Below are 18,330 nucleotides of genomic sequence, written 5' to 3'. Positions count from 1 at the left end.
GTTTTATGATGTTCATTTGGACATTCAGAGATGATGCCTCAACTTTGTAGAAGGAAAATCACAGGATGCGGGCAGAGTTAGGATGCCAGATTCTTCCTCACATGGCCACGTGCTGGGCCCGCGATGGGCCTCCTGGGCCGGAGAGGGACAGCCTCCTCCTCCAGCCCCTTCTTGTGGCTTCTGGTTCCCATCTGAGGTCATGGAATATCAGCTTAGATTTTTAATTCCAGAGCAAATGTTACCATAGCGGGTTTTATGACACACCCTCATCATATTTAACTAGTGGCTTTGTGCTCACTGGAGACAGGATCAAACTTCTAAAAATACCCAATATTTTTCCCTATGATAAAAGTAACACAAGATTGTTGTCCAAGTTGGGGAAAAATATAAAGAATAAAAATTACCCGTAATTCTGCCACCCAGAGTGAAGCAATTACTATCTTGATGTGATGTACACACTTGGACTCTTATCAGCTTGGACCACGTGTTGTGATGCAGAGTTTCAGAGCTGCTCTCTGGCTGAGTGCTGCTGGGCCCAATATGGAAAGGGGACAGCCGGGAGCATCAGTGACCTGCGTGGCCATGGGGTGGACACCAGCACCTGGGCTGGGCAGCCTGGTGTCTCTTCTTCTTCTTCTTTTTTTTTTTTTAACATCTTTATTGGAGTAGAATTGCTTTACACTGGTGTGTTAGTTTCTGCTGTATAACAAAGTGAATCAGCTATATGTATACATATATCCCCATATCTCCTTCCTCTTGTGTCTCCCTCCCACCCTCCCTATCTCACCCCTCTAGGTGGTCACAAAGCACCAAGCTGATCTCCCTGTGCTATGCGGCTGCTTCCCACCAGCTATCTATTTTACATTTGGTAGTGTATATATGTCCATGCCACTCTCTCACTTTGTCTCAGCTTACCCTTCCCCCTCCCCGTGTCCTCAAGTCCATTCTCTACATCTGCGTCTTTATTCCTGTCCTGCCCCTAGGTTCTTCAGAACCATTTTTTTTAGATTCCATATAGATGTGTTAGCTTACGGTATTTGTTTTTCTCTTTCTGACTTACTTCACTCTGTATGACAGACTCTAGGTCCATCCACCTCACTACAAATAGTTCAATTTCGTTTCTTTTTATGGCTGAGTAATGGTGTCTCTTCTTGACCCCAAATAAATAATTTATCCCCCCAGACATGCCTCGGAGTAGGTCCAGATTTTTTTTGGATGCGGCTCTCTGTCCTTGGTGACAATATTCAGTAAAAAGATATAGTTGTTTGTTATCTGCTTCCCAAAGGTGGAGTCCCACATGGATTTTTCTCCTGGTTTTCATTTATGACTGCAATCAGGCAGTTTTTCCAGAGAAAACTACCCCTGCTCCACCACCTTACAGCCTCCTGTCTCTTTCTGACCTCAGCCTTGCTCTGGCCCCATCCGCATGATGGTAAGCTGCTCAGGTGCTATCCACATCAGGAGGAATCCGCTCTGACATTATGGGGACAGGGACAAAATTGGAATGTAGACTGTGGGTTAGATTGAGTATCGTATCTGCACTGGATTTAGTGAGTGGGGTAACTGCCCCGAGATTACGTAAGAGAACGTCCTTGTTCTTATGAAACACACTGAGTGTTACCTGGTAAAAGGACACAAAATGCGGGGCTTCCTTTCACATGCTCCAGAGGAGGTAAGTGTATGTATAGGAAGGACCGAGGTTATACAGAAGTGCGGTCCAATAGTACTTTGTACTGTTCTTGCAACTTTAAGTATGAAAAATGTTCAGAATAATAAATGTAAAAAAAAAACACGATGAAAGAGCAAAACAACCCACGAACCCACCACCGTGCACATCCAGCCCTCCTAATTCCACCCCGCGAGCGAGCTGCGGTCCTGGATGTTGCGAGAACCCTTCCGCTGCTCTTCTCTAGAGTGGGCCTCACATATATGGAAAGCCATCCTCCCCCGACCTGGTTATGCTTAGTGTTGCCTGTTTTTGAGCTTCATACAGACGGAAAAGTGAAAGCCACCCCGCTTGTGTTCTTTTGCGGCCGCTTTCCACTTATCGCCCCTAATGGTGACTCTTGGGCTGCATCTTGCCTGCTGATGCTGTAGGTGCCCCGCCCGCCCTCCCCACCCCCCCACCCCACCCCACCCCACCCTCCCCCGCCCTCCCCACCCCCCACCCCCCACCCCCCGGCAGGATGGGCCACAAGAGTGCTTGCTGCGTTGGATGTGGAGGTGAAGGAGGGAGGGAGGGAGCAAGGGAGGGTGCGAGGGTCTGTCCCGAACGCCCAGCCCCTGCCCTGCGGTTCTGCCAGAGCCCTCCCAAGGGGCCTGGCAAGACAGACGGGAGCTGGGTGGGCAGCTCAGGGAGGTGTTAGCATCTCCGGGAGGCTTGAGTGCCCATCCTGAGAGGAGGGAGAGCCAGCTGGATGCCCCCAGGTGTTCCCAGAGAGATTTCTGTCTACAGGCATGCCTTTCCCGTTCAGGAGAGGCACATGTGTGTTTACAGGTATGTCCGTGTTCAGGACTGTCCTGATTCTCCCAGCCTCTGTCACATGGCCCAGGGAGAGCTGACCACACACTAGCCAGCGGGCTCCCTTCCTGCAGGAGGACCTGTTGGTGGCTGGGTCCTTTCCCCCCAGGCAGAGGCAGGGATGAGCTGGCAGGTCTGAGGAGGCCTGCCCGAGTGGCTTTACTGCTTCTGAGGACATTTTGTAATTAGCAGATTAATTGTGTCCCGCTAGTGAGGGCTATCGGGCGTTCCCTGGTGAATCAGGCGGTCCTGTGGTCTTGTCTGGTGTATTAATGTCCTCCCCAGGCCCCTGCAGTGAAGGGCTCAGTGCAAGCAGGGGCTGGGTGGGGGAGTCCCAGGCCCCGAGCACTCCCTCCCCAGTCACTTCCTGCCCTGGAGCAGCTGGCATCCTGAATCCCCACCTTTCTTAACTGTCCGGCCACCCGTGTGCCCAGTGCTGTGCGTGTTGGCCTCCATGTGAATGAAGCGCGGTTTGGGTCTTCCTCTGTGAGTGGCTTTTTCCACTCGGCCTCACGTTGGGAGGTTGGGGTGATGTGCACACGCTGATGGATGTATTCTGTTGTGTGATTTATTTCTGCCTTCTCTGCTCAGTGGAAATGTTTTCTTTTAGTTTTTTACTGTGACAATCTCCATCAGCTTTTAAAATCCTCCTGACACCTCTGTTTGAAAGATAAAATTTCTGGCTGATAAGTCACTTGGTCCTTGGCGGGGGGACCAGCCTCTGGAACTGAGGTCCTGTGCCTCTTGGGGATGGGAGGAGGGACACAGGGCTGGAGGGAGGAAGGGATCAGCACCAGTCTGACCTGGGGTGACTTCTCTCTGGGGGTTTGACTCTCCTTCCTGCTGACGTTGCAATAAACACCAGGGCCTGTCAAAATTCAGGCCTGTGTTTTGTAGGTTTGTGCGTAGGGGTAGGGGTCAGGTCGAGCATCCTTTGCCCAGATGTCCAGCCAGAGGCCGGCCCAGGCCCGTGCTGACCCGCAGCTCTGGTTGGACGCCCCCAGCGGGCCAACAGCCCTGCTCTGCCAACCCCTCAGCCGCTTCTGAAGAACAAATTAGGCCTCAGCAGAAAGCTCTGCAGAGTCTGGAATTAGGACAAATTAGTGAAGGACTAAATTGGTGCTGTCCGTTCTGTTGCTGATAGATGGCATTTTCTCTTCCTGAATCACCTGGGGAAAGTTTGGCCCGAGGGAGCACCACTCCCGTCTCCCGTGGGCCTCTCACTCCAGGCACTGGGCAGCCCCTTCCAGCCCAACACTGCCAGCCAGGGGTTGGGATGGGGGTGGGGGGCACAACGTGACGTGTCCCCTGGGCAGGCAGCGGTCACCCAGGTGGACACTGAGGGAGGTGGTGGCCAGGTCCTCCTGACCGTGAGTCTTGTGGTTGGCAGTCTGTCGAGCATACAGTCGAGGGGCACGGGGTGTCACTGGCTGCAGGGCCACGAGGTGATGCCGTGTCCCTTTTTGTCCCCAGATCACCAGAAGCTGGAGAGAGAGGCTCGAATCTGCCGTCTTCTGAAGCATTCCAACATCGGTGAGTAGCCCTTGGGTTAGGGGTCCCAGCTCTCCGGTACAGCCAGCAGGGGGACCCCAAAGGCGCCTGTTTCCTTCTCCATTGAAGTATCCCACCCTCAGGCCCCTGGAAACATCTCCTCCTCCTGACCCGGAGGGATTCCTGCAGGGACTTTGGGGCAACCCTCTGGGGGAGGTCAAGGCCGGACTCCTCCTGGACAGGTCCCTGCCCACCACTCTGTAAGTCTGATCCATGATTCTGGTGAAAACACAGGGGCCTCATGTTCCGTGGCTTCAGAAAAGCCACAAGACGGCCTGATTACAGAGAAAAAAGTTTGGAAACCGAAGACCACACCAGGCACAGCCCCAGCCTGAGGTCTGAGGTCTGAGGCCTGAGGCCTGAGGCCTGAGGTCTGAGGTCTGATTCTGGAGAACCTCTGCTGTCCCCCCAGCCCGGGGCCCCTGGAACTGCCATCTGGGGCGGGGATCAGCTGCCCCTTGGGGGCACATAGAGCCCCAGGAGCCTGGGTCTTGGCCTCAGGGAGTGTGGGTGCCCTGCTCACGGTAGGTCCCTTCCTTCTGAAACCCCCGACTGAGTAGGGATTCAGTCCAGACATAATCATAGGAGCTGCTGGGACCCTAGACCCCGGAAGCTGGTGCAGATCTCCCGGGGCCTGTCAGCCTGCCCGCCTCAGCCATGAGCGGCCCCTGTCCGCGCAGCACAGCTGCCTGTCCTTCTCCACCTCTGGTCCCTTTAGGGACTCCTGAGGAACCCAGGACCCAGCCCTTGACCACACCGGGAAGCAGCTGGGTGGCACGGGGGGAGGGTGGGCCCACGTTCTCAGAGGCACCCAGGGAGCTCATCAGGGAGGATTCCTGGGCCCGCTTGCCCACGTTCTGACTCAGTTGTGCAGGGATGGCGCCCAGGACTCTGTCTAAAAGGGATGCCAGGCTGTGCTCAGCAGCCACGTCCGTGCCACTCCCAGGGCAGGGCCTCGGCCGCGGGGCCAGGAGGGCCGCAGGGGGCCACAGGGTCCTCGGAGCTGGTTGTGGGAGCTGCTTCCTCCCTGGCTGTGGCCCCTCCAGGCCACTGGCTCTTCTGCAGCTGGCCCAGCCCGGGCGCGAGGTGCAGGGCAAGGCAGATCTCCCGTTTCTAGGCGGGCCCCTCGGTGTCGGCCCCAGGGCTGCTGCCGCCCTCGTGCCTGGGCCCATACTCTTTCTAACCACGGACTCTCAAGGCTGAGACCGTTGGAATCACGGTGCGCAGATTCCTGACCTGCCCCCGGGAAAGCCTGGCTCGGAGGCCTAGAGCGGGCCCAGGAATCGGAATCTGAGCCAGCCTGGTGGGTGGTTCTGAGGTGGGTGTCCACAGGGACCCCAGCCCCCTCTTCACTGGGCTGGGGCACGTTTGGCCCTCTGCCCATCCCGGTCCAGGCGCCCGAGGACCCTCTCTTGGTGCTCCTGGCTGATGCCACCGCACCGCCAGCCCTACCCACACCGCTTCCCATGCCAGCTCCCTCCCCTGTGTCCACTGAGCGCCCATCAAGTGTGGGTCCCCCACTCTGAGTGATTTTCAGGAATCCCCTTACTAGGGAGAAGACCCAGCTGTTCTTGGGTTGGTGTTCAGGGACAATTCTTCAACAGGAAGCCCCCCTGCCCTGCCTGCACACCCCGTGTGGTTCTGGGTGTGTTCTGAGTGGTCCCTGGAGTCCGCGTGGGGGTTTATTCTAGACCACAGGGGAGGCAGGGGTGAGACTGGGGGGTTCAGCTGAACATTCTCTGTAGACTCAGGAGGGGCTCTCTGAGGAGTGAGTAGTGGGGGAGACTTTTGGGGGAGGTGAGGGGAGCCCCTTGCTCCGTGGCCTGTGTCTACCCAGCCCCGTCTCTGAACAGAAGTGTTCCCAGCCCCGCACCCCCGGGAGAGGAAGCAGGACCCCGTTCAGGTAGAGGCGGGGTGGGGGCTCTGGGAGGGGCTCCCCTTTCTGTCCTGGCTCACTCAGGAAGCAGTTGTGCTCAGGGCGTGGGCAGGGGAGGAGCCTCAGTTTGCCCGTCTGGAAAGTGGAGACGCTGCTGCCTTCCTCACAGGGACCCCCCTGCAAGGAACCAAGAGGGTTCCCCTGGGGAGCCGGCCGTGAGCTGTGAAAGCCCTCCTTTCTGAGGCAGTGTGCTGAGGTTCAGAGCTCAGAGATCTGCATTCGGACCCCACCTTTCCCCTCAAAAGCCACAGCAGCCACTGAACTGCTTTGAGGCACAGTCTCCTTGTTTGTGGACTAGGCGTGTTTCACAAGTGTGTCAGTTGTCCAGGCTTGGCAACGAATTACCCCAAAACTCAACCAACAAGCGTTGATTTTCTCTGTTTCTGTAGATTCAAGAGCAGTTCAGCCGGGTGACTGGGGCTGCCACGTAATTTGTGGGATCGGTGCAAAATGAAAATCTGGGGACTTTCTTCAAAAATTATTATGAATTTCAAAACAGCAACAGCAGGGCAGGGCCCTCTTGAGCCTGGGGCCTGGGGCAGCTACACAGGTGGCCTGGCCATGAACTGGTCCTGCCCAGGGCTCCAGAGACAGACAGAGACAGAGACAGACAGAAAGAAAAAGAGAGACAGGGAGAGGCCGAGACAGAGATTGAGACAGACAGAGACAGAGAGAGATGGAGAGGGAAGGAGAACAAGGAACACAGTGCTTTTTCTTCCCCACATTGTGGTAAAATATATGTAACAATATTTATCAGTTTAACTATTTTTAAGTGTACAGTTCAGTGGCATTAAGTACATTCACAATGTTATGTAACCATCGCCCTCATCTGTACTCAAAACTTTTTCATCACCCCCAGGGGAAACTCTGTACCCATTAAACACTAACCCCCCACCACTGCCCCCAGCGCCTGGCACCCACCATTCTACTTTCTGTCTCTATGAATTTGACACCCTGGGAACCTCATCAATGTGGGGACCATGCAGTATTTGTCTTTTGGGAACATGCTTATTTCACTGAGCCTAATGTCCTCAAGGGTCATCCGTGTTGTAGCAGGTGTCAGAATTTCCTTCCTTTTTAAGGCTGAATAATATTCCACTGTGTGTATATTCCACACTGTGTTTATCTCTTCATCCATCAATGGAACTTGGCCTGTTAGCTGTCGTGACTAATGCCGCCATGAACATGGGTGTCCAAGTCTCTGCTTTCAGTCCTTTGGGGGTATACCTCGCAGTGGATTCTTGGACCATATGGTGGTTCTCTGTTTAATTTTTGAGGTTATGATCCAGTCTGGGAGGGGCCACACTGTCACCCTGCCTTATTCTGTTTGTTTGAAGGCCACACACGAGAGTGAAGGAGCCAAGCTCCCCTCTTAAAGGAGGCCCATCAGAGGGTGTGAATGCTTCTCACGATCAGCACGACGGCACGTGGTGGCTGCTGGCTGCCGGCTGGGCTGTAGCATTAGGAGCTGGTACCCAGAGTCAGGCCCCCGGGTAGAAGCTCCCCTCCCAGGGGCTTTAGTTTCTGTTCAGAGACCAGGGGGCACCTGGGCAGAGGAGACAGGTGTGGGCTGGCCTTGGCAGTGTGGGCCTGTCCTGGGAAGCAGGCCCGGGCGTCTGGGGAAGGAGGCCCGGGCGTCTGGGGACGGGCACGACCCGCAAGGGCCCCGCTGTGGGCCATGCCCTCCACAGACACATCTGTGCTGTACTCGACTGTCCATGAGGTTGGCTCCCTCCACCTGGGGTCTCAGGAATCCCCTCGTCAGCGCATATTTACGGGCACCTACCCCGTGCCAGCGGGAGACTCGGCTGAGGGCAAGGCTACCTCCACCCTCACCTCACTGGTGGGCTGTAGTCGCCTCAAGAGGTTGCTGCTCAGCACATGAGGGTGTCCCACACGTCCCACACTGCCCCCAGGGACTGTGGGTGAGAGAGATTAAGCAGCGCCCATGGCAGGCAGACTCTTCCACAGCCTTGTTAGAGTGGGCCCCATCGGGCGGTGAGCAGAGCCCGTCGGCCTTGACCCAGAAGGCAGCCCCCAGCCTCCCTCCAGCCTCCCCTCAGCCTCCCTCTAGCCTCCCCTGAGCCTCCCGTCAGCCTCCTTCCAGCCTCCCTCAGCCTCCCCTCAGCCTCCCCTCAGCCACCCCCCAGCCTCCTCTCAGCCTCCCTCAGCCTCCAGCCCTCCCTCAGCCTCCCCTCAGCCTCCCTCAGCCTCCAGCCCTCCCTCAGCCTCCCCTCAGCCTCCTTCCAGCCTCCCCTCAGCCTCCTTCAGCCTCCCCTCAGCCTCCCCTCAGCCTCCCCTCAGCCTCCCCCCAGCCTCCCTCCAGCCTCCCTCCAGCCTCCCCTCAGCCTCCCTCCAGCCTCCCCTCAGCCTCCTTCAGCCTCCCCTCAGCCTCCTTCCAGCCTCCCCTCAGCCTCCTTCAGCCTCCCCTCAGCCTCCCCTCAGCCACCCCTCAGCCTCCTTCCAGCCTCCCCTCAGCCTCCTTCAGCCTCCCCTCAGCCTCCCTCAGCCTCCCTCCAGCCTCCCTCAGCCTCCTTCCAGCCTCCCTCCAGCCTCCCCTCAGCCTCCTTCCAGCCTCCCCTCAGCCTCCTTCAGCCTCCCCTCAGCCTCCCCTCAGCCTCCCTCAGCCTCCCCTCAGCCTCCCCTCAGCCTCCTTCCAGCCTCCCCTCAGCCTCCCCTCAGCCTCCTTCCAGCCTCCCCTCAGCCTCCTTCCAGCCTCCCCTCAGCCTCCTTCAGCCTCCCCTCAGCCTCCCCTCAGCCTCCTTCCAGCCTCCCCTCAGCCTCCTTCAGCCTCCCCTCAGCCTCCCTCAGCCTCCCTCCAGCCTCCCTCAGCCTCCTTCCAGCCTCCCTCCAGCCTCCCCTCAGCCTCCTTCCAGCCTCCCCTCAGCCTCCCCTCAGCCTCCCCTCAGCCTCCCTCAGCCTCCCCTCAGCCTCCCTTTAGCCTCTCTCCGGCTTCCCCTCAGCCCCCCGTCAGCCTCCTCTCTGCACACTGATCCTTTCTCTCCTGGGCCTGGCTCATTGATGGCAAATTCCCACCTCCTGGTTTCTGGGGCTGGAACTGCCTTCCCGTGCAGGATGGTCCACCCAGGAGCTGGGCGGGTGGGCACCACGGGGGACAATGGCCCTGCGAGGACTTCCTGCCAAGATGAGCAGGCCAGTGCAGGAGGGGAAGGTGAAAGGTTTCCAGTCTCCAAACGCTCAGGGCCCATGCTGCCACTCCCCAGCTCTTCCTTCCCAGAGCCCATCATATGATAGGTCACAGGGCCCTGCCCTCCCTCACGGCACAAGGGACCAGGGAGGGGTTCAGGCGCAGCTTTGGAGGCGCAGAAGGACCCCCCACCGAGAGCCCCCTGGCCTGGGACTCGGGGTCCCGTCCCTGGAGGAGCTGTGGCCCCAGCAGCAGGAGGCGCATCCCTGGGCTCCCCCCACCCCCTTGTCCCCCTAACCCAGTGCTCCCAGGCCAGACTCTTTCAGGTATTACTGGGACTTTATCTGCCGCCTCTGTATGCCACCCGCAGTGTTATTTACTTAACTAGATTCTATGACAATTCCTTTCTTGACTTAGTCCTGCCTGTGCAATCACGGGTCTGATGTGCTAGGTAGGTTTTCTTCTAAACCATTAAAGTAATACATGACTATTTTTTAAATGTTAAAACTGTTTTAACTAAAAAGAGTGTCTACGTCCACGTGGCCTTGACTCCCATGCAGAACCCCCAGTGTCTCCCAGGGCGAGGCCGAGGGCCCTGCCAGCAGGACCTGGGAGCCTGAGCCCCTCTCAGCTGCTCGGGGGGCAGGGCCTGCGGGCAGGGTGGCCTCCACCAGGAGGAAGGCCCAGCAGCACCCCAGACTTATGGACCCCTGAGGCTCCCCTGGGGAAGGGGGATTCCCTTGCATGGGCGGAGAGAAAGGCCCCCCGGGAGGGGGGTTCCTCTGGGGCGCTGTCTGCAGGGCTGGCGGGGTGGTGGAGGGTGGACCTCTCCCCTCCATGCCACCCCTCCACCCCGGGCCTTTCTTTGCTTGGAGTTCCAGGGGAGGCTGCTCGGAGGGGCCGATGTGCTGGGCCCCCCGCAGAAAGGAGTCAGCAGGGGGAGAGCTTTGGGTCCCTCAGGGATTTTGCAAGAGGGGTCTCGAGGAGGTCGCAGTGAGCCGGGGGTCTGCTGTGTGTTAGGGAGTTGCAGACCTGCCCGGGTGGAGTCGGGGTCCGGGCGCACGTGGGTGGGGTGAGGCTGGACGCCGGGCCCTTGAGCAGAGATCACAGCGAGTGATGGGAGGGGGGATGGTGAGAGAAGCAGACGTGTGAGCTGAGGCACCCCCCGGAGCCACCCACGCCCCTTCTCCTTGGCGACCAGATGCCCTGACTGCTTGTGGCAGGGGCCTGCCCCCCGGGCGCCAGGCCGTGGCCCGAGGTCAGGGGCCACTGCAGCCAGATTGGGGTTCCTGGTGTGAGGACGCTGCTGGCGGGGCCCTTGGGAAGCCCGGAGCTGGGAGAGGGAGGATGCTGGCAGCCAAGCTGGGAGCTAGGGCAGCTTCGAGGGCGTGAGGAAGGGGCTGTGGGCCCCGGGAGAGGCTCTGCTATGGCCCCATCCCTCGTGGTGGGGGGGGTGAGGCCTAAGGAGCAGAGGGGCGGAGCGGGCTGAGGCTGGGGGAGCAGCAGCTCTGTGGGGGCTCCGAGCCCCCGTCCACACTGCTGCTTTGGCCTTGTGCGAGCTGTGTGACCCTCAGCCAGTAACTTACCCTCTCTGTGCACCAGCTTCTGCACCTGTAACCTCTCGGGATGAGCACACTGCGGGCTCCTGACACAGAAGGCAGGGTCTGTCACGTTGGGGGGCAGTGTCCAAATGAGCCGTTCCTAGAAATACCTGCTCTTTAGTGCCGGGCGCGTCTTCACCTCAAGGAAAAGGAGGCACTGGGCTTGTGTTCTTTGTGCTGACATCCACTTCGCTGTTCACTCATTCATTCATTCCCTCATTCATTCATTCATCAACTCCTAATCAGCACGACTCTGGCCGGGCCCTTGTTCCAGGCTCAGGGAGATGAAGAAAACGCACTAAAGCAGAGGGGGCGTGCATGGTGTGGCACCATCCTACCGACCATGCCGGTTCTGGAATGGGAGCTCAGAGTCTGACCTTTGGAAGTGATGCCGCCCTGGGCCCTGGGCAGGTGGTCCTCCGCCCGGGGGTCCCTGCCCCCTCAGCCTGGCCCGAGAGGTTGGCGATGGCGCCCTCCGCACTCCTCTCCCATGAAGTCCCTGGACGGCTCCTTTCCAGACCTGGTGGTGTGGGCCTTCGTCCGTGCACCCCTAGTCCCATCCCTGCTGCGTGTGGGAGCAGGGGACCCGGCGGGGGCTGAGAGGGGTCAGGGTCTCCCTCCGGCAGAGGAAAGGAAAGGCAAGGCAAGACCACACCCCTGAGGCCCTTGCATGCTGGCCTGGGGGCGGCCGGCCTTCAGGGCCCACGCTCACCCCTCGGGCTCTGCCTGCAACTCCCCCCCGGGCCTTCCCCAGCCCGTGCTGTGGGAAGCCCCAGGCCCTCGGCCCTCCTCCTTGGAGCGCTTGTGCTCCTGGCCACGGGACTGGACGGGTCGGAGGTGGGCTGGGCGGCGTGGGTAGGCCCCGGGCTGCTGCCCACGCTCACAGCCTCTCCCCTCCCCACAGTGCGTCTCCACGACAGCATCTCCGAGGAAGGCTTCCACTACCTGGTCTTCGATCTGTAAGTGCCGGAGCCTGGGGACTTGTGCTCTCGTCTGCTCCCAGCGTTGGGCTGGGCTGGGAACCTTGGTCTCCCCAGCCCCTGCGGGCAGTCCTCCGACTCCCGGGGAGCCTCGCCCCCAGCCGCGTGGGCCAGCCTCCCTTGGCTCTGCTCTTAGCTTGTTGGCTTTGCACTGGCGCACGGAGTCCCAGGGGGATGGGACTGCCTGGCTGGCCCGCTGCCCCACACAGAAGGGCCTGCTGGAGGCTGGGGCGGAGGGGAGGGAGGGAGGGGAGTACCCCCGGAGGAACGGGCCCTCGGTCTTCCTTCCCCTTCCTTCCCCTGGCTGGGGCCCACCGGCTGGTGTGAGCATTTGCGTGTGTGCATGTGTGTGTAAGAGTGCCTCTGGGTTTATAATTACGTGGATGCGTTTGTGTATGTTGATGAATGGGCACGTGTGTGTGTGATTTGTGGGGGCGTGTACGTGTGTACACGTGCATGTGATTTGTGGAAGGGTGTGTACAAGAGTGCCTTGTGTTATGAGTGCATGTGTGTGTGTGTTTATGAGCGTGCACGTGTAGGTTTCAGTGTGTGCATGTATGAGTGTGATTACGTGAACGTGTATGTGTGTGGTTTATGTGCATGTGTGTATGTGTGGTGTGTGTATGTGTGTGAACATGTGTATGAGTTGGTGTGGACATAGGGTGTAGACATGTACATGTGTGTGCATGTCCGTGGGTGCATTGTACACACACGTGTGGCTTGTGGGTGTGCATGTGCACCCACATGTGCGTGTCTGTGTACAGTGCATATGATTTATGGGGTGTACGCATGCATGTGTGTACACATGTACACATGTGACTTGGAGTGGATACACATGGGCATGTGTGTGCATGTGTGTGCACGCGTGCATGCGTGTGTGGCGCTAAGCGAGGGCGTCTGGGGCCTCTGCTGCCTCTCACTTCCTGCTGGATTTAGAAGCGGTGATCTCATCCCCTCACTTCCCGACAGCTCTGGCTGAGTGGTGCTATATTTAGCTGTCCGTGAGTCAGCACAGCTCGGGACCCTGGGGTGGGCAGGGGTTGTAGCTTTGGGATGGCTCTGTGTGGCCTCCACAAAGCCCAGCCTGGGGGCTGTGGCCATGGGGGCAGGACATGTCTCCATGGGAAGCTCCTCCCTCAAACGACAGATGCCTTGGCCATGGGGGCGTGGAGGTCTGAGGAACGAACCCCTGGCCCATGCGGGGTCCTTTGGCCAGGAGAGGCCTGCAGGGGCTGGGCCACGTCTTGGTCCCCCTGTGTCCCACAAGACACCACTTCAAGTCACCAGCCAGGTGACCAGGGCCGACCTGTGACACAGCTGCCACTGCTGGGCTGAGGCTGTTCCCTGAAACGTCCGTCCCCTGGCCCCTGTGGAGGTGGCAAGCTTGCTGTCACCCCCGTGGGCCCCCAGACCCACCCAGTTCCACCAGCCTCTTTTCCAGGAAATACAGAGGCCCCCGGGCTGGAGGGTGGCCATGTCCGGGCCCCTGGTGGCCAACAGGTGGGTGGGTATGTGTGATTCAGGAGTGGACAAGGTGGGAGAGAATGGTGTGCGCGTGCGTGTGTGTGTACGTGTGTGCACACTCGTGCATGTGAGTGCGTGCACGCGTGTGAGAGGGTCTTGAATCTGCTGCCCCACACAACAGGCAGGTGTGGGGAGAGGCTCTGAGCGGGGCTGGCGAGAGGAAACTGGCCAGTGTTTTTGGAGAGGGTGACGAGGCGGGAGGACCTGGGCCTTGCATATCCTCCCCCCAAACCTCTGTGGCCCCCAGGCCTGTTGAAACTCCCACTCTGCAGCATCCAGGACAGCCCTAGGCCTCAGGCAGCTGTTTGGGGGGGCAGGGAAGGCCTGCGCGGGGGGCCGCTGAGGGAGGGGGAGGACTGGAGGCGTGGAGATGCCCCCCACCCTGCGCACAGCCGTCCTGTGCCACTCTGCATCCCCTCTGCGACTCTGTAGCCCCAGAATTGGGGAGACGTTTCTGGCCTGGGTTGGCCTCACCTTCAGGAAGCCCCAGGCCCTTTGGCAGTTTGGGGGCTCTGTGGATTTGGAGATTGACAGGTTTCCCCACTCCCCATGCCTCAGAATGTCACGTGGCCTTGGGGACCAGGCCTGGGAACAGAGGAAAGGGCTCTCCCAGGCTGCAGCCCAGAACTAGCCATGCTGTCTGGCTGGAGCCTGAGGAAAGGGAGAACACTGGCCTCCAGACCAGGCCCTTCCCGGCCAGCTTGAGACGCCAGCCCCCTGCAGCCAACTCCCTGACCTACAGCTCTGGACCACAAGGCCCCAGATGCACAGGCTGGAGCCTCCTGTGGATGCAAGGACTCAGATGGCCTGTCCCCAGCCCCAGGTGGAGCCTCCTGGGGGGGCTCCCTCTGCCCCTGCTACAGCCCCGAGCAATACCTGTGGCCTTGCCCCCTCTGCCCTCTGCTTGGACTCAGGGTCTGCAGGGCCTGACCTGTGAGCTGTGTGTGCAGAGAGAGAAGCAGTGAGTCCCGCTCCCTTGGGCTGGACGTAGAGCCTCCCCCGCCCGCTTCACACACATGCGTGTGCACACAGACACACGGGGCTCTGCTCCCTCGGGCGGCCACCTGATCTGAGCCTGAGCCTCCTCAGGTGGCAGAGTGGGACCCTAAAAGCTCGCCCAAGTCCCAGGCTTGTTGGGAGCCTGACAGGATCTGAGGGCCAGCATCTAGCCTCACGTGGGAGCTTGCCAGCACCCAACGCATCCTCGTTTTTGTGTTTCTCTGACACTAAGAGAGAGCCCACCCACGCCAGGGCTACTGTTCGGCAGGACCCATGCCCGTGGTCGCTGAGTGCTGGGCATAGAATGAAGCCAACCGAAGCCCCAACTTTGAGAACTAATGGGAACTGAGATGCAAATGGAGAGATCACAGTGCATGAGGCCAGCGCAGCTGCAGGTGGAGGGAGGGTGTGGCTGTGGAGGGAGTGTCCCTTGGTGTCCCCACAGGACACAGGAGGGAGACTCTGGACCACACGGGTACAAAAGCCCTAGGTGGAGACTTCTGGTGGACTCAGGGCTCGCCGGGTGGAGTGAAGGGCTTGGGCGGGCCCAGGGGTGGCTCCTGCCTGCTCCCCGTGCATCCGTCCCTCAGCACAGGCTCCGGACGCGCAGGCTCAGCGGCCATGGCGCACGGGCCCAGGGGTGGCTCCTGCCTGCTCCCCGTGCATCCGTCCCTCAGCACAGGCTCCGGACGCACAGGCCCAGCGGCCATGGCTCACGGGCCCAGCCGCTCCGCGGCATGTGGGATCCTCCCGGACCGGGGCACGAACCCGTGTCCCCTGCATCGGCAGGCGGACTCCCAACCACTGCGCCACCAGGCAAGCCCCCTCAGCCCTGCTTTTCACCTTGCTGTCCACGCCCACGTTTCCCAGCCCAGGAGATCTAGTCATTTTGGCAAGCGACACGTGGCAAGAGGGTGTGTGGACAGAGGTCCCACTCTCCTTCTGGAAGTGGGGCTTTGAACACCTCGTGACCTCGCCCACCAGGGAGGCCAGAGCCAGGCCCCGTCTCTTCCGGCCCCCGTGCTCTGTGTGGGGGCTGCATCCCTGGCCTTGGGGGGTTTGACAAGGGAAAACCAGATTTCCTCAGGCCTGGAATTAGTCACAGGGCCTGGGTAACAGTGAAGAGACCTGGCTCAGACTCCTGGGCTGCCTGAGCCCAAACTCTGGGAAAGTCCCTGAGATGATCGAGACTCAGTTTTCTGAGCTTAAGGGCACCAGTGTCATGGAGGGGGCGTGAAGGCTAAAGTGTGAAGTGCTGCCCTGTGTGAGGAAGCGCTTGGTAAGCTGCCAGTCCTGGGTGACGCTGGAGACGGCCGGAGGTGGTGGTGGTGAGGATGGTGGTACTGATGGCTGTGGAGGTGAAGACGGCGGTGGTGACCAGCAGGTGGCGACGGAGGTGACAGGGCGCCCTCTGTGTGCTTCTCCCACAGGGTCACTGGTGGGGAGCTCTTCGAGGACATTGTGGCAAGAGAGTACTACAGCGAGGCCGACGCCAGGTGGGTGCAGAGCCCTCACACCGTCCCGGCCCCTCTCCTCCTGCCTGGCCTTCCCTCTCTAAGCCTGGCTCCTGCCCCTCTGGCGCACATCTGCTCTCAGGCACGTTGTCCCTGACATGGCCCGGGCCGACAGTCCACTGGGCATAAGTGTCAGGCTGCCCGCCTGGCAGACGCCTGCCCCGTCTCCCCTGGGGTGGGTGGGAACTGGCCCACAGAGGGGCTCTCCTTGGGGTAGCTGGTGGGGGGAGAGCAGACAGAGCATGGTGGTGGGCATCCTGCTGCCCTGCCCTTGGACTTGGTTAGCCCTCATGGTGGTCGAAGGGGACCGACCTTCTCAGAGATACCATCTGCAGTGCAGCTGCTGGGAGATAGCAGGGCCCTTCCCCCCAGAAGGGTAGGCACCCCGTGACCTGCTCTGGCCCGTGCTGTTGGCCAGATGCCATCCCGACCCGTGACAGGCGTGTCACTCCTGACAGCGCATCTCAGCTTGGAGATGGCTGCGGGCCACCAATCCCGGCCCGCCCAGCCCGGCCCACCCAGCTCCCAAGGACACACACGTTTAAAAGAAAAAGAAAAAAGGCCGACAGTGGCCCTCTCTAGGTGGTGGAGTTATGGATGCTTTTTAATTTTTTAATCTTCTTCGTCTATTTTAAGATTTTTCTTTAATGAATATGTATTCCTTTTCTAATCAAGAAAATGAACGTTATTTTAAAAAGTAGCTTTTTGTGACTTGCTTCTGCACCCCCAGGCAACCTTGCCCGTCGGTGACAGCCTGGGTCCCCATGAGAATATGTGAGTGGGTCCCTGGTGTCACCCGGGCGCCCACAGAGCTGGGCAGCAGGAGGCTGGGGGCCTGGCGGGCGCTGGCGTGGGGTGCTGGAGCCGGGGTGAGCTGGGACGTCAGGCTGGGGCTGCGGCTCCTGCCCACCGAGGGCGCACGGGCACTGGCTGCTTTTCTGAGGCTCCTTGAGGAGGAAGGGCTTTCATTTTGCACAGCAGCCTGAGAACGACCCGTTCCCTCTGAGAGCAGGAAGACTCCATTTTTATTTCCTACTTACAAGAAAAGTAGAGGGCTTCCTTGGTGGCGCAGTGGTTGAGAGTCCGCCTGCCGAAGCAGGGGTCACGGGTTCGTGCCCCGGTCCGGGAAGATCCCACATGCTGCGGAGCGGCTGGGTCTGTGAGCCATGGCCGCTGAGCCTGCATGTCCGGGGCCTGTGCTCCGCAACGGGAGAGGCCACAGCGGTGAGAGGCCCGCGTACCGCAAAAAAAAAAAAAAAAAAGGAAAAAAAGAGAAGTAGAAAGTAGAACAGAGGCGCCTGCTGCTGCTCTGAGATGCTCGGGCGGCGAGAATGTCCCACGTATGCGTGCCTGCGTGCTGGGTGGAGCCAGAGCCCCAGACCCGGCATCCCGACATCTGGCAGGGCAGGACAGGAGAGGAGGTCCCCAGCGGCTGCCCCCAGGTCGGGCCCCAGGGCCCCAGGGGAGGGGGGAGGGGCACATCTGAGGTGACAACAGAGCCCAGAACCATGAGAATAACGGCCAGGACCCGGCCAGCGTCCGGAACGCTGCTTGGGGACAATGCTGACCACAACGGTGACTGTCTAAGTTGTTCAGAATGTGAAAAAAGGCCCCACGAGGAAGACGGTACGATACGATGTAAATGGCAGGTAGAAGGGAGGCAGGACCTCATGACTGGCCAGGCAGCCTCATGTCCTCCAAGGCCGTGGTCTCAGCTGGGAGACCAGGGTGAGAGCAGGGTGAGGAGGGCCCCGGGAGCGGTCCCCAGAGGTCCCTGGAGGGTGGGCTAGCTGGAATGGGCCGCTCTCCAGGTAGGTGGGTGTCCCGTCCGCCTGCAGGCCGCAGAGGCCACTGCCACGTGGGTCCCAGAGATGCTGAATAGGCCCGGGAGACAGGCGAGCAGCGTTGCCGCACTGGCTGTGGGGAGGGGGTGAGCAGACCTGCACCGTTTTCTCTTGGGGGACGTGGTTTGCTTGGCCAGCTCATTTGTGAGCACTGGGGGCTAAGCCAGCACATCTCTCCATCAGGGCGGCCACGAAGCGACCTGAGCAGGGCCTGCGGGATGGGCGGACAGGGGCTGCATCAGAGCTGTAGGGCTGGATTTCAGCCAGCGGGCTGAGTTCTGTGATGCTCAGGGAGAGATGCTGGCTCAGCAGGAGCAGTCACCCCATTTCTGGCGCTGGTTTCGGGCCCTGCATCCCCAAGAGGAGACGCAGGGGAGGGCAGAGGGCACAGCCCACCCCCATCTGAGCTGACGTATCAATCGGTGCTGCGGCCGATGGATCCCTGGGTCCAAGAGACGTTCGGGGAACACGTTCCTACAAGACTGGGCCTGAGGACACAATCGAGAGGAAAGAACCGACACGTCCCTGTGGTCGTGGAGGCCACAGTCCGGAGCAGAGACGGACGCTGCCCAGACGCCCACACAGAGCGCAGGGCCGCCGCGTGACTGCAGTGGGGACGACGTGGGTACCTCACGCTCGCTCAACACGGAGCAGAGTCCAGAGAGCGTCCTGGGGTTGAGAGCGGAGGCAAGCTCACAAGGGTGGAGGAAGA

At 59.9% G+C, this 18,330-nt stretch overlaps 1 protein-coding gene across 1 annotated transcript in view; it reads left to right on the top strand.

Annotated features, from left to right (window-relative positions):
* The window catches only part of CAMK2B (calcium/calmodulin dependent protein kinase II beta), a 93,681-nt gene that overhangs the window by 46,734 nt on the left and 28,617 nt on the right, over positions 1-18,330 (top strand). The window contains exons 3-5 of the mRNA XM_081244256.1: positions 3,995-4,054; positions 11,662-11,716; positions 15,691-15,756. Coding sequence (XP_081100382.1) covers positions 3,995-4,054; positions 11,662-11,716; positions 15,691-15,756 — 181 coding nt within the window. The remainder of the gene's footprint in view (positions 1-3,994; positions 4,055-11,661; positions 11,717-15,690; positions 15,757-18,330) is intronic.

This window comes from Mesoplodon bidens, assembly GCF_964165515.1.
Source record: "Mesoplodon bidens genome assembly, chromosome: 9".
Classification (NCBI taxonomy): Eukaryota; Metazoa; Chordata; class Mammalia; order Artiodactyla; family Ziphiidae; genus Mesoplodon; species Mesoplodon bidens.
Note: the sequence above shows the minus strand (reverse complement) of the source record. Positions and strands in the feature narration are given on the sequence as shown.